Source organism: Oncorhynchus masou, unplaced genomic scaffold (genome assembly GCF_036934945.1).
Source record: "Oncorhynchus masou masou isolate Uvic2021 unplaced genomic scaffold, UVic_Omas_1.1 unplaced_scaffold_6775, whole genome shotgun sequence".
In the NCBI taxonomy this organism is placed as follows: domain Eukaryota; kingdom Metazoa; phylum Chordata; class Actinopteri; order Salmoniformes; family Salmonidae; genus Oncorhynchus; species Oncorhynchus masou.
The window spans coordinates 1-16800 of record NW_027013225.1 but is presented as its reverse complement, the minus strand read 5'-3'; the positions used below and the strand labels follow the sequence as shown (position 1 = coordinate 16800).

Here is a 16800-nt window from a genome sequence, read left to right as displayed (position 1 = left end):
AAGAGAAACAGAGAGATAAGAGAAGGGAGGAGAGGAACAGAGAGATAAGAGAAGGGAGGAGAGGAACAGAGAGATAGGAGAAGGGAGGAGAGGAACAGAGAGATAGGAGAAGGGAGGAGAGGAACAGAGAGATAGGAGAAGGGAGGAGAGGAACAGAGAGATAGGAGAAGGGAGAAGAGAAACAGAGGGATAGGAGAAGGGAGAAGAGAAACAGAGAGATAAGAGAAGGGAGGAGAGGAACAGAGAGATAGAAGGGAGGAGAGGAACAGAGAGATAGGAGAAGGGAGAAGAGAAACAGAGAGATAGGAGAAGGGAGGAGAGAAACAGAGAGATAGGAGAAGGGAGAAGAGAAACAGAGGGATAGGAGAAGGGAGGAGAGAAACAGAGAGATAGGAGAAGGGAGGATAGGAACTGAGAGAGAAGACTGAGGAACAAAGGAAATGTGGCACTGTTCCATGACAGTGTTTTAACTCTCTCTCTGTTTGATAGACTATCATATAACATGCTTTATGTTTGTTTCTCTCCATCATTCTTCCTATCCCTCCCTTTCTTCCTCTCTATCCCTTCCTTTCCCTCTCCTCCCGAACAATGAACTCTCCACTTAACTCACTCTCTCTCTCTCTCTCTCTCTCACACAGCTGTAACCAGCCTTCCCTGGCACCAGCAGAAACCCAAGGCCATCTCTGATTGCACAAGGCCATCCCTCTCCCCTTCCCTCCCTCTTGTTCCAGTCTTGCCACTCCCCCATCTCCCAGTGGTGGCATTGGGGCTCCCAGGATGCGGCTGCTCAGCGCTCTGCTGCTCCTCCTGCTCCTGAGTTCCACTGAGCCCAGGAAGGGTGGACGGAGCAGAGAAAGGGGCAGGGCCCGGGGGAAAGGCAGGGCCAATGCTGTCAAACGCCAAACCTCTGAATGCAAGGAATACATGGAGGCCGGAGAGAAATACCTGGACTGTCAGGACCGCCAGCTGACCGGGGTGCAACAGCACTGGCCTGAAGACATCCACCACCTCCTGCTGGCCCGCAACAAGATCCAGGTGCTCAGAGACAACACCTTCTCCCAGTTCAAGAACCTAAAGAGTCTGGATCTACAACAGAATGAGCTCTACATGGTGGAGGAGGAGGCGTTCGCAGGGCTGGGACAGCTCACTACTCTGCTTCTTCAGCACAACCAGATGAAGACAGCTTCTGAGGAGCACCTGCTGCCTTTGCCAAACCTCCGCTACCTGCGTCTCTATGACAACCCCTGGGACTGCCGGTGCTCGCTGGATAGTCTGGTCAGGACCCTGCAGGTGCCCAGCAACCGTAACCTAGGGAACTACGCCAAGTGTTCGGAGCCGGACGCGCTGAGAGGTCAGAAGCTGAAGAAGATGAGGCCAGAGCTGCTGTGTGCTGAGGATGGGGAGGGCCATCAGCCAGGGCAGAAACCTCAAGAGGGGCAGGGTAATCTGCCCAAACCACCACCCATCAAGAAGTACCCTGATGCCAACTCCTTGTGCCACACCTACATGTTCCCCAAACCCATGCTGGACTGCAAGAGCAAAGGTAAGCTATGAGCCAACCAAGCTTGTCTCCCTTTCATTTGTTTGTGTGACCTGTGTGAAGAATGTCCTCCTTGGAGGACAACGACGTGTTGTATTCGGGTCTTTCAGAACACTGGAGTGAGTTATTGGGGTTCTCAGGGCCATGGGTTCCTCGACCCAGATGAATCTCTACTGAAACAGCTTTTTAGTCCAAGATTAGGACTAGTATGGGTCAGGGAAACCAGCCCTCAGTGTATGAGTCACATGTCCATCTGAAATCTCTGGCCATTGTTCACTACACATGGTTGTTGTGAGGACTTTTGGAACAGTATGGAGGGAGAGGCTGGCTGCTGGATACTCCAGAGCTGTGGTTGATATGATTACTTTCTAAATGTGTTCTCGATAATTTCCCTGAATCAGAATGTGGTAGGAGACGACTGTGACCCGAGAGGCCTTAGAGTGACGGCCTTAAAGTGGAAACCAGTGGAAACCATCATGTAACGTTAGACACAAAGGGACCAAGGGGAAATATGGAGTTCCTTTCTGTCCCCGTCCAGATTCTCACATCTGGTGGCGTTTCTGTGCTATGTATAACTGCCACATTAGAACTGCTACCAGGACTATAACCTTGAGAGAGATTAGCTTTCAGTATTGTTTTTCCAATAGTCGTTAGCCCAGACCCATGGGACTGACTACAAATCCTGCATGGAGTCCATGCTGTGGGACTGCTTTTGTTTGAGCTCCAAAATACAACATGAATAGTCTCTTCATATTGATTTAGTATAGACGTGGCAGTATGGTCATGAGAATAGTCTCTTCATATTGATTTAGTAAAGACGTGGCAGTATGGTCAAAGAATAGTCCCTTCATATTGATTTAGTATAGACGGCAGTATGGTCATGAATAGTCCCTTCATATTGATTTAGTATAGACGTGGGTGTATGGTCATGAATAGTCTCTTCATATTGATTTAGTATAGACGTGGCAGTATGGTCATGAATAGTCTCTTCATATTGATTTAGTATAGACGTGGCAGTATGGTCATGAATAGTCCCTTCATATTGATTTAGTATAGACGTGGCAGTATGGTCATGAATAGTCCCTTCATATTGATTTAGTATAGACGTTGGCAGTATGGTCATGAATAGTCCCTTCTATATATTGATTTAGTATAGACGTGGCAGTATAGTCATGAATAGTCCCTTCATATTGATTTAGTATAGACGTGGCAGTATGGTCATGAATAGTCCCTTCATGTTGATTTAGTATAGACGTGGCAGCATGGTCATGAATAGTCCCTTCATATTGATTTAGTAAAGACGTGGCAGTATAGTCATGAATAGTCCCTTCATATTGATTTAGTATAGATGTGGCAGTATGGTCATGAATAGTCCCTTCATACTAATTTAGTGTGGAAGTGGCACTCTGATGTATTGTTCTACTGTATATTTATGACATGTCACAGTGAACTGGCCCTTTGACCAAGATGATGAATGACAGTCATATAATGATGTACTGTCCCTATCCTGTCCCCAGAAAGCCATTTGTCAGAGTGCAGTTAAACGTGCAAGAAGCAGCAACACTGGTCTCTGTATTCTACTGTCGCTATATAAAAGATCCCCATGTTCAGCTGGAGGAAACTATTTCTCTTCCCCTCTGGAAAGGCTTTCAATCAGTCCTTTATCTGAACCTCACTAGATCATCTCACTGGTCATAGCCTCCCTCCCTCCCTCCCTCCCTCCCTCCCTCCCTCCCTCCCTCGCTCCCTCCCCTCCCTCCCTCGCGTTCCTCCCTCCCTCCCTCCCTCGCTCCCCTCCCCTCCCTCCCTCCTCAGGGCCTTAATATACTGTAACTAATAACTGACCAGAGGTCATTACACTGGAAACAAAGTCTCATTTGTAAACACTGGAAATGTCCCTACAGTACACTACCGAACTGTGCGGGAGCAAGACAGAATGTATCTAACCACAAATAAATCATCTCTGTGGTACATACATGATATATGGGAGAATATGTCAGAGTGCTGGTACTTTTAGATAAATGTCGTCCAGGCAAGATGACGCCTGGTTTAGTCCTGATCTATCATTAGCAGAACCGTTGAGTCAGCATATGGAGAGTTGGCCTGCTTGTCATCTCTGTGCCTAACCTCCTCTTCTAACATTATATCATGGTTTCTTGAAGTTCCTGTAACTGATGGCTGGGTGTTTTGTCAGCTGACACATTCTGGGGGAGTCATGATGTGTAGCAGAGGGGAAAGTTTTGCTGGTAGTCTCCTCTCCTCCACAGCATGATGGGTAATATTCTGCTGGTGGTCTCCTCTCCACAGCATGATGGGTAATATTCTGCTGGTGGTCTCCTCTCCTCCACAGCATGATGAATATTCTGCTGGTGGTCTCCTCTCCTCCACAGCATGATGGGTAATATTCTGCTGGTAGTCTCCTCCTCCACAGCATGATTCTGCTGGTAGTCTCCTCTCCTCCACAGCATGATGGGTAATATTCTGCTGGTGGTCTCCTCTCCTCCACAGCATCTGCCGGTAGTCTCCTCTCCTCCACAGCATGATGGGTAATATTCTGCTGGTGGTCTCCCTCCTCCACAGCATGATGGGTAATATTCTGCCGGTAGTCTCCTCTCCTCCACAGTGGGGTCTGCTGGTAGTCTCCTCCTCCACAGCATGATGGGTAATATTCTGATGGTAGTCTCCTCTCTCCACAGCATGATGGGTAATATTCTGCTGGTAGTCTCCTCTCCTCCACAGCATGATGGGTAATATTCTGCTGGTGGTCTCCTCTCCTCCACAGCATGATGGGTATTATTCTGCCGGTAGTCTCCTCTCCTCCACAGCATGATGGGTAATATTCTGCTGGTGTCTCCTCTCCTCCACAGCATGATGGGTAATATTCTGCTGGTGGTCTCTCTCCTCCACAGCATGATGGGTAATATTCTCTGCCGGTAGTCTCCTCCCACAGCATGATGGGTAATATTCTGCTGGTGGTCTCCCTCTCCTCCACAGCATGATGGGTAATATTCTGCCGGTAGTCTCCTCTCCTCCACAGCATCGTTGATTTCCTTGATATACAGGCATGTTTGGCACCTGACTCTGTAAAAGCAGCACTGTGCATTTACAATCTAAATTAATGGCTGTATAGGTTTAGTTTCCTGCTGTTTGTAAACAACATGTGATTTTAATAAACTATATCAGGGATGGGCAACTGGCCGCCACCCCCCTTTTGTTGGCCCGCGGAAACATTTCTAAAAACATTTCAAATAAACTTCCTGTTGAGAGTTAGAATAGTGGTTGTGCATCAGCAGTTGCTCTGTTGTTACGTCAGTCACTAACAGCTTCAGTAATTAGACTGACAAGTTAGTCTAGTGGCCAGCCATCTAAACTTCTAGTAAGCATGGTCAAATTGCAGACCGGTGGGCCCCCATTGATTTTGTTAGTCAATCTCACTCAGATATCATGTTAAAAACTGCAAACATTTCTCTAAACCCTATGGCAAAATGAGTAGAATTGCATGGAATTTGTTATAAAATTACTAAATCTTCTCTCCGCCCCATGACAAAATGTTACTTAGAGCCCCCAAAAGGCTAGGGCCAGCTCTGACTGTATGAGTGGGTATGGATATAGGGCCAGCTCTGACTGTATGAGTGGGTATGGATATAGGGCCAGCTCTGACTGTATGAGTGGTATGGGATATAGGGCCAGCTCTGACTGTATGAGTGGGTATGGATATAGGGCCAGCTCTGACTGTATGAGTGGGTATGGATATAGGGCCAGCTCTGACCTGTATGAGTGGGTATGGATATAGGGCCAGCTCTGACTGTATGAGTGGGTATGGATATAGGGCCAGCTCTGACTGTATGAGTGGGTATGGATATAGGGCCAGCTCTGACTGTATGAGTGGGTATGGATATAGGGCCAGCTCTGACTGTATGAGTGGGTATGGATATAGGGCCAGCTCTGACTGTATGTGTGGGTATGGATATAGGGGCCAGCTCTGACTGTATGAGTGGGTATGGATATAGGGCCAGCTCTGACTGTATGTGTGGTATGGATATAGGGCCGGCTCTGACTGTATGAGTGGGTATGGATATAGGGCCAGCTCTGACTGTATGAGTAGGTATGGATATAGGGCCAGCTCTGACTGTATGAGTGGGTATGGATATAGGGCCGGCTCTGACTGTATGAGTGGGTATGGATATAGGGCCAGCTCTGACTGTATGAGTGGGTATGGATATAGGGCAGGCTCTGACTGTATGAGTGGGTATGGATATAGGGCCAGCTCTGACTGTATGAGTGGGTATGGATATGGGCCAGCTCTGACCTTATGAGTGGGTATGGATATAGGGCCAGCTCTGACTGTATGAGTGGGTATGGATATAGGGCCAGCTCTGACCTTATGAGTGGGTATGGATATAGGGCCAGCTCTGACTGTATGAGTGGGTATGGATATAGGGCCAGCTCTGACTGTATGAGTGGGTATGGATATAGGGCCAGCTCTGACTTTATGAGTGGGTATGGATATAGGGCCAGCTCTGACTGTATGAGTGGGTATGGATATAGGGCCAGCTCTGACTGTATGTGTGGGTATGGATATAGGGCCAGCTCTGACTGTATGAGTGGGTATGGATATAGGGCCGGCTCTGACTGTATGAGTGGGTATGGATATAGGGCCAGCTCTGACTGTATGGAGTGGGTATGGATATAGGGCCAGCTCTGACTGTATGAGTGGGTATGGATATAGGGCCAGCTCTGACTGTATGAGTGGGTATGGATATAGGGCCAGCTCTGACTGTATGTGTGGGTATGGATATAGGGCCAGCTCTGACTGTATGAGTGGGTATGGATATAGGGCCAGCTCTGACTGTATGTGTGGGTATGGATATAGGGCCAGCTCTGACTGTATGAGTGGGTATGGATATAGGGCCAGCTCTGACTGTATGAGTGGGTATGGATATAGGGCCAGCTCTGACTGTATGAGTGGGTATGGATATAGGGCCAGCTCTGACTGTATGAGTGGGTATGGATATAGGGCCAGCTCTGACTGTATGAGTGGGTATGGATATAGGGCCGGCTCTGACTGTATGAGTGGGTATGGATATAGGGCCAGCTCTGACTGTATGAGTGGGTATGGATATAGGGCAGGCTCTGACTGTATGAGTGGGTATGGATATAGGGCCAGCTCTGACTGTATGAGTGGGTATGGATATAGGGCAAGCTCTGACCTTATGAGTGGGTATGGATATAGGGCCAGCTCTGACTGTATGAGTGGGTATGGATATAGGGCCAGCTCTGACCTTATGAGTGGGTATGGATATAGGGCCAGCTCTGACTGTATGAGTGGGTATGGATATAGGGCCAGCTCTGACTGTATGAGTGGGTATGGATATAGGGCCAGCTCTGACTTTATGAGTGGGTATGGATATAGGGCCAGCTCTGACTGTATGAGTGGGTATGGATATAGGGCCAGCTCTGACTGTATGTGTGGGTATGGATATAGGGCCAGCTCTGACTGTATGAGTGGGTATGGATATAGGGCCGGCTCTGACTGTATGAGTGGGTATGGATATAGGGCCAGCTCTGACTGTATGAGTGGGTATGGATATAGGGCCAGCTCTGACTGTATGAGTGGGTATGGATATAGGGCCAGCTCTGACTGTATGAGTGGGTATGGATATAGGGCCAGCTCTGACTGTATGTGTGGGTATGGATATAGGGCCAGCTCTGACTGTATGAGTGGGTATGGATATAGGGCCAGCTCTGACTGTATGTGTGGGTATGGATATAGGGCCAGCTCTGACTGTATGAGTGGGTATGGATATAGGGCCAGCTCTGACTGTATGTGTGGGTATGGATATAGGGCCAGCTCTGACTGTATGAGTGGGTATGGATATAGGGCCAGCTCTGACTGTATGAGTGGGTATGGATATAGGGCCAGCTCTGACTGTATGAGTGGGTATGGATATAGGGCCAGCTCTGACTGTATGTGTGGGTATGGATATAGGGCCAGCTCTGACCGTATGTGTGGGTATGGATATAGGGCCAGCTCTGACTGTATGAGTGGGTATAGATATAGGGCCAGCTCTGACTGTATGAGTGGGTATGGATATAGGGCCAGCTCTGACTGTATGAGTGGGTATGGATATAGGGCCAGCTCTGACTGTATGTGTGGGTTTGGATATAGGGCCAGCTCTGACTGTATGAGTGGGTATGGATATGGGGCCGCTCTGACTGTATGAGTGGGTATGGATATAGGGCCAGCTCTGACTGTATGAGTGGGTATGGATATAGGGCCAGCTCTGACTGTATGAGTGGGTATGGATATAGGGCCAGCACTGACTGCATGAGTGGGTATGGATATAGGGCCAGCTCTGACTGTATGTGTGGGTATGGATATAGGGCCAGCTCTGACTGTATGAGTGGGTATGGATATAGGGGCCAGCTCTGACTGTATGAGTGGGTATGGATATAGGGCCAGCTCTGACTGTATGAGTGGGTATGGATATAGGGCCAGCTCTGACTGTATGAGTGGGTATGGATATAGGGCCAGCTCTGACTGTATGTGTGGGTATGGATATAGGGCCAGCTCTGACTGTATGAGTGGGTATGGATATAGGGCCAGCTCTGACTGTATGAGTGGGTATGGATATAGGGCCAGCTGGATGAGTGGGTATGGATATAGCCAGCTCTGACTGTATGAGTGGGTATGGATATAGGGCCAGCTCTGACTGTATGTGTGGGTATGGATATAGGGCCAGCTCTGACTGTATGAGTGGGTATGGATATAGGGCCAGCTCTGACTGTATGAGTGGGTATGGATATAGGGCCAGCTCTGACTGTATGTGTGGGTATGGATATAGGGGCCTGACTGTATAAGTGGGTATGGATATAGGGCCAGCTCTGACTGTATGTGTGGGTATGGATATAGGGCCAGCTCTGACTGTATGAGTGGGTATGGATATAGGGCCAGCTCTGACTGTATGTGTGGGTATGGATATAGGGCCAGCTCTGACTGTATGAGTGGGTATGGATATAGGGCCAGCTCTGGTATGTGTGGGTATGGATATAGGGCCTGCTCTGACTGTATGAGTGGGTATGGATATAGGGCCAGCTCTGACTGTATGAGTGGGTATGGATATAGGGCCAGCTCTGACTGTATGAGTGGGTATGGATATAGGGCCAGCTCTGACTGTATGAGTGGGTATGGATATAGGGCCAGCTCTGACTGTATGAGTGGGTATGGATATAGGGCCAGCTCTGACTGTGTGAGTGGGTATGGATATAGGGCCAGCTCTGACTGTATGAGTGGGTATGGATATAGGGCCAGCTCTGACTGTATGAGTGGGTATGGATATAGGGCCAGCTCTGACTGTATGAGTGGGTATGGATATAGGGCCAGCTCTGACTGTATGAGTGGGTATAGATTTAGGGCCAGCTCTGACTGTATGAGTGGGTATGGATATAGGGCCAGCTCTGACTGTATGAGTGGGTATGGATATAGGGCCAGCTCTGACTGTATGGGATGGATATAGGGCCAGCTCTGACTGTATGAGTGGGTATGGATATAGGGCCAGCTCTGACTGTATGAGTGGGTATGGATATAGGGCCAGCTCTGACTGTATGAGTGGGTATGGATATAGGGCCAGCTCTGACTGTATGAGTGGGTATGGATATAGGGCCAGCTCTGACTGTATGAGTGGGTATGGATATAGGGCCAGCTCTGACTGTATGAGTGGTATGGATATAGGGCCAGCTCTGACTGTATGTGTGGGTATGGATATAGGGCCAGCTCTGACTGTATGAGTGGGTATGGATATAGGGCCAGCTCTGACTGTATGAGTGGGTATGGATATAGGGCCAGCTCTGACTGTATGAGTGGGTATGGATATAGGGCCAGCTCTGACTGTATAAGTGGGTATGGATATAGGGCCAGCTCTGACTGTATGTGTGGGTATGGATATAGGGCCAGCTCTGACTGTATGAGTGGGTATGGATATAGGGCCAGCTCTGACTGTATGTGTGGGTATGGATATAGGGCCAGCTCTGACTGTATGAGTGGGTATGGATATAGGGCCATCTGACTGTATGAGTAGGTATGGATATAGGGGCCAGCTCTGACTGTATGAGTGGGTATGGATATAGGGGGCCAGCTCTGACTGTATGAGTGGGTATGGATATAGGGCCAGCTCTGACTGTATGATGGATATAGGGCCAGCTATGGATATAGGGCCAGCTCTGACTGTGTGAGTGGGTATGGATATAGGGCCAGCTCTGACTGTATGAGTGGGTATGGATATAGGGCCAGCTCTGACTGTATGAGTGGGTATGGATATAGGGCCAGCTCTGACTGTATGAGTGGGTATGGATATAGGGGCCAGCCTGACTGTATGAGTGGGTATGGATATAGGGCCAGCTCTGACTGTATGAGTGGGTATGGATATAGGGCCAGCTCTGACTGTATGAGTGGGTATGGATATAGGGCCAGCTCTGACTGTATGAGTGGGTATGGATATAGGGCCAGCTCTGACTGTATGAGTGGGTATGGATATAGGGCCAGCCTCTGACTGTATGAGTGGGTATGGATATAGGGCCAGCTCTGACTGTATGAGTGGGTATGGATATAGGGCCAGCTCTGACTGTATGAGTGGGTATGGATATAGGGCCAGCTCTGACTGTATGAGTGGGTATGGATGTAGGGCCAGCTCTGACTGTATGAGTGGTATGGATATAGCCAGCTCTGACTGTATGTGTGGGTATGGATATAGGGCCAGCTCTGACTGTATGAGTGGGTATGGATATAGGGCCAGCTCTGACTGTATGTGTGGGTATGGATATAGGGCCAGCTCTGACTGTATGTGTGGGTATGGATATAGGGCCAGCTCTGACTGTATAAGTGGGTATGGATATAGGGCCAGCTCTGACTGTATGAGTGGGTATGGATATAGGGCCAGCTCTGACTGTATGATGTGGGTATAGATATATAGGGCCAGCTCTGACTGTATGTGGGGTATGGATATAGCGCCGGCTCTGACCGTATGTGTGGGTATGGATATAGGGCCAGCTCTGACTGTATGAGTGGGTATAGATATAGGGCCAGCTCTGACTGTATGAGTGGGTATGGATATGGGCCAGCTCTGACTGTATGAGTGTATGGATATAGTGGGCCAGCTCTGACTGTATGTGTGGTTTGGATATGGGGCCAGCTCTGACTGTATGAGTGGGTATGGATATGGGGCTCTGACTGTAAGAGTGGGTATGGATATAGGGCCAACTCTGACTGTATGAGTGGGTATGGATATAGGGCCAGCTCTGACTGTATGAGTGGGTATGGATATAGGGCCAGCACTGACTGCATGAGTGGGTATGGATATAGGGCCAGCTCTGACTGTATGTGTGGGTATGGATATAGGGCCTCTGACTGTATGAGTGGGTATGGATATAGGGCCAGCTCTGACTGTATGAGTGGGTATGGATATAGGCCAGCTCTGACTGTATGTGTGGGTATGGATATAGGGCCAGCTCTGACTGTATGAGTGGTATGGATATGGGAGCCAGCTCTGACTGTATGAGTGGGTATGGATATAGGGCCAGCTCTGACTGTATGTGTGGGTATGGATATAGGGCCAGCTCTGACTGTATAAGTGGGTATGGATATAGGGCCAGCTCTGACTGTATGTGTGGGTATGGATATAGGGCCAGCTCTGACTGTATGAGTGGGTATGGATATAGGGCCAGCTCTGACTGTATGTGTGGGTATGGATATAGGGCCAGCTCTGACTGTATAAGTGGGTATGGATATAGGGCCAGCTCTGACTGTATGAGGGTATGGATATAGGGCCAGCTCTGACTGTATGAGTGGGTATGGGATATAGGGCCAGCTCTGACTGTATGAGTGGGTATGGATATAGGGCCAGCTCTGACTGTATGAGTGGGTATGGATATAGGGCCAGCTCTGACTGTATGAGTGGGTATGGATATAGGGCCAGCTCTGACTGTATGAGTGGGTATGGATATAGGGCCAGCTCTGACTGTATGTGAGTGGGTATGGATATAGGGCCAGCTCTGACTGTATGTGTGGGTATGGATATAGGGCCAGCTCTGACTGTATGAGTGGGTATGGATATAGGGCCAGCTCTGACTGTATGAGTGGGTATGGATATAGGGCCAGCTCTGACTGTATGAGTGGGTATGGAGATTTAGGGCCAGCTCTGACTGTATGAGTGGGTATGGATATAGGGCCAGCTCTGACTGTATGAGTGGGTATGGATATAGGGCCAGGCTCTGACTGTGTGAGTGGGTATGGATATAGGGCCAGCTCTGACTGTATGAGTGGGTATGGATATAGGGCCAGCTCTGACTGTATGAGTGGGTATGGATATAGGGCCAGCTCTGACTGTATGAGTGGGTATGGATATAGGGCCAGCTCTGACTGTATGAGTGGGTATAGATTTAGGGCCAGCTCTGACTATTTGAGTGGGTATGGATGTAGGGCCAGCTCTGACTGTATGAGTGGGTATGGATATAGGGCCAGCTCTGACTGTATGTGTGGGTATGGATATAGGGCCAGCTCTGACTGTATGAGTGGGTATGGATATAGGGCCAGCTCTGACTGTATGAGTGGGTATGGATATAGGGCCAGCTCTGACTGTATGTGTGGGTATGGATATAGGGCCAGCTCTGACTGTATGAGTGGGTATGGATATAGGGCCAGCTCTGACTGTATGAGTGGGTATGGATATAGGGCCAGCTCTGACTGTATGAGTGGGTATGGATATAGGGCCAGCTCTGACTGTATGTGTGGGTATGGATATAGGGCCAGCTCTGACTGTATGAGTGGGTATGGATATAGGGCCAGCTCTGACTGTATGAGTGGGTATGGATATAGGGCCAGCTCTGACTGTATGAGTGGGTATGGATATAGGGCCAGCTCTGACTGTATGAGTGGGTATGGATATAGGGCCAGCTCTGACTGTATGAGTGGGTATGGATATAGGGCCAGCTCTGACTGTATGAGTGGGTATGGATATAGGGCCAGCTCTGACTGTATGTGTGGGTATGGATATAGGGCCAGCTCTGACTGTATGAGTGGGTATGGATATAGGGCCACCTCTGACTGTATGAGTGGGTATGGATATAGGGCCAGCTCTGACTGTATGAGTGGGTATGGATATAGGGCCAGCTCTGACTGTATGAGTGGGTATGGATATAGGGCCAGCTCTGACTGTATGAGTGGGTATGGATATAGGGCCAGCTCTGACTGTGTGAGTGGGTATGGATATAGGGCCAGCTCTGACTGTATGAGTGGGTATGGATATAGGGCCAGCTCTGACTGTATGAGTGGGTATGGATATAGGGCCAGCTCTGACTGTATGAGTGGGTATGGATATAGGGCCAGCTCTGACTGTATGAGTGGGTATAGATTTAGGGCCAGCTCTGACTGTATGAGTGGGTATGGATATAGGGCCAGCTCTGACTGTATGAGTGGGTATGGATATAGGGCCAGCTCTGACTGTATGAGTGGGTATGGATATAGGGCCAGCTCTGACTGTATGAGTGGGTATGGATATAGGGCCAGCTCTGACTGTATGAGTGGGTATGATATAGGGCCAGCTCTGACTGTATGAGTGGGTATGGATATAGGGCCAGCTCTGACTGTATGAGTGGGTATGGATATAGGGCCAGCTCTGACTGTATGAGTGGGTATGGATGTAGGGCCAGCTCTGACTGTATGAGTGGGTATGGATATAGGGCCAGCTCTGACTGTATGTGTGGGTATGGATATAGGGCCAGCTCTGACTGTATGAGTGGGTATGGATATAGGGCCAGCTCTGACTGTATGAGTGGGTATGGATATAGGGGCCAGCTCTGACTGTATGTGTGGGTATGGATATAGGGCCAGCTCTGACTGTATAAGTGGGTATGGATATAGGGCCAGCTCTGACTGTATGGGTATGGATATAGGCTCTGGTATGGATATAGGGCCAGCTCTGACTGTATGAGTGGGTATGGATATAGGGCCAGCTCTTGACTGTATGTGTGGGTATGGATATAGGGCCAGCTCTGACTGTATGAGTGGGTATGGATATAGGGCCAGCTCTGACTGTATGAGTGGGTATGGATATAGGGGCCAGCTCTGACTGTATGAGTGGGTATGGATATAGGGCCAGCTCTGACTGTGTGAGTTTGGATATAGTACTGTATGATATATGGATATGGCCAGCTCTGACTGTATGAGTGGGTATGGATATGGGCCAGCTCTGACTGTATGTGTGGATATGTATGGATATGGATATAGGGCCAGCACTGACTGTATGAGTGGGTATGGATATAGGGCCAGCTCTGACTGTATGTGTGGGTATGGATATAGGGCCTGCTCTGACTGTATGAGTGGGTATGGATATAGGGCCAGCTCTGACTGTATGAGTGGGTATGGATATATGGGCCAGCTCTGACTGTATGAGTGGGTATGGATATGGGCCAGCTCTGACTGGATATGAGTGGGTATGGATATATAGGGCCAGCTCTGACTGTATGAGTGGGTATGGATATAGGGCCAGCTCTGACTGTGTGAGTGGGTGGTATGGATATAGGGCCAGCTCTGACTGTATGAGTGGGTATGGATATAGGGGCCAGCTCTGACTGTATGAGTGGGTATGGATATAGGGCCAGCTCTGACTGTATGAGTGGGTATGGATATAGGGCCAGCTCTGACTGTATGAGTGGGTATAGATTTAGGGCCAGCTCTGACTGTATGAGTGACTATTTGAGTGGGTATGGATGTAGGGCCAGCTCTGACTGTATGAGTGGGTATGGATATAGGGCCAGCTCTGACTGTATGTGTGGGTATGGATATAGGGCCAGCTCTGACTGTATGAGTGGGTATGGATATAGGGGCCAGCTCTGACTGTATGAGTGGGTATGGATATAGGGCCAGCTCTGACTGTATGAGTGGGTATGGATATAGGGGCCAGCTCTGACTGTATGGGAGGGTAAGTGGAGAGTAGGGCCAGCTCTGACTGTATGAGTGGCTATGGATATAGGGCCAGCTCTGGACTGTGCTGAGTGGGTATGGATATAGGGCCAGCTCTGACTGTATGAGTGGGTATGGATATAGGGCCAGCTCTGACTGTATGAGTGGGTATGGATATAGGGCCAGCTCTGACTGTATGAGTGGGTATGGATATAGGGCCAGCTCTGACTGTGGCCCCCTCATGATGAGTTCAGATTGTTTCTGAAAATCTATGGCTGAACGACCTTGGATTCTCCCAACATCCCAACCATCTGCATGTTTCCCCACTCACTGCTGTAGTTTGAACTCACTGCTGTAGTCTGAACTCACTACTGTAGTCTGAACTCACTGCTGTAGTCTGAACTAAAGCATATCACAGGTGTTGTGAGGCAGGGGTTCGATAGATAGGGGAAAGATGGAACATCTCCAATGTGTCCCAAATGGCACCCTATTCCCTACATAGTGCACTACTTTTAACCAGAGCGCTACCATGGCCCATAGGGGTATGGACAAAAGTAGTGTACTATCTAGTGAATAGGGTGTCATTGCTCCAGGAACCTCATCTTAAAAGCCATGGAGCGCTAATCTCCTTTCCTTACAGTGGAGGAGGATGGATGTCCTATGCTGTTATGATATTAGAGCAGATGTCTGTCGTTAAGGTCTGTGATAGTTCCTTCAGCCGAATGATCAATAAACCGTGCTCAGAATGTGGCCAACTGGAAGCAGTCCAAGACTTCTGTACGTGGATTTTGACAAACACAGAAAGGTCCTGTGTCGTTCATGAAATTAAAAAGGAAGGTTTTCCACCCCACCACAGCTAGGTTCATTCTCAGCTGAGCGCTTTCATTGTCAACAAGACTTAGAAAACCCGGATCAAAAGACATCATTCATTATGAATTGTTAGTAGAAGTTGTATGCATTTTTAGGGACCACCTACTTCGTCTTCATGTCTTAGTCTTTATTTTAAACTCTAGATGGAGAACAATGGCTCTTGCAGAAGTTTTCCTTCTATGGTAAAGGCTGCTGGCGATCACAAAAAAGACAGAAGCTCTCAGAGGCCTTTTACGCCTGTGGGAAACCCTGTTTCATACGTTAACCTTCATGTTTCATACCCTTCAAAGGCTAAGGTCAACCCAGAGTGCTGTGAATAACAGTCCTGCTTGGCTCAGACATACAACATGGCTACAGAGGGACTATAGAAAGGGGAGGCCATCTTGATATTCTCAGGGCACACTCGGAATTCACATATGTAGGAATCCAAATTTCAGTCACTCTGGCGATCAACACGTATGCATTGGGTTGAAAAAATCACATATGTCCCAAAGTTCCTTGTGTGTCCGCTTATATTTTTGTTCATGTTTTCATGCAGTATGATAGCTAGCTGATTTGGCCATTGTAAACATGTCTGGTTAAGCCATTAACCTCTCACTGACCTCCATATTCTCCCTCTCTGTCTACCCCCTCCCTCACCTCCCTGCAGAACTGAAGAACATCCCCTCAAGTCTCCCGTCAGACATTGTGAGGATGGACTTGTCCAGTAACAGCATCACTCAGCTCCGGCCCAAGGAGTTTGTTGCTGCCAGGGACCTGAAGCTTCTCAACCTCAGCAGTAACAGTCTGGATCAGATCGACACAGGTGAGGAGAGACCATACACTTCCTTCAAACAGCACAATCATTGTGGATGTGTGCCAAGTCATGCTGCGCAGAGGATCAGATCTCACAACACCTGAAGAAGGGTTTAATAAGACACAGCAATCTGAGATATATATGCTTTCTGTTAAATATGTTTTGGATTTGTGACTTACAGTAGTGAGTGCACACACTTCCTTACTGGTCCCCCATTGTAATCGAGCCCACACTGGACCTGCAAAGACAGAGGTCAAAAGAGGAATCAGAGGAGGACCTTGACCTTGAGTCCATTCATCACAAAATGGAGGCGTGGCTTTATTTCCTCCTGAAATAGAATTGTTAGAATCCCTGGGTAATGTGGAGAAAGAGGCAGAAGAAAGACAAATAAAACACTCACATACTTTATATACCATACCAGTACTTTATATACCATACCAGTACTTTATATACCATACCAGTACTTTATATAACATACCAGTACTTTATATACCATACCAGTACTTTATATACCATACCAGTACTTTATATACCATACCAGTACTTTATATACCATACCAGTACTTTATATAACATACCAGTACTTTATATACCATACCAGTACTTTATATACCATACCAGTACTTTATATACCATACC

General features: G+C 48.3%; 1 protein-coding gene across 1 annotated transcript; it reads left to right on the top strand.

Moving 5' to 3' along the window:
- Positions 1-641: 641 nt before the first annotated feature.
- On the top strand, positions 642-16218 carry LOC135536889 (leucine-rich repeat-containing protein 17-like; the record flags this gene model as incomplete). Its single annotated transcript, XM_064963112.1, has 2 exons — positions 642-1543; positions 16015-16218. Coding segments are annotated over exons 1-2 (970 nt in total), but the record flags the coding sequence as incomplete, so codon positions are not given.
- Positions 16219-16800: the final 582 nt, after the last annotated feature.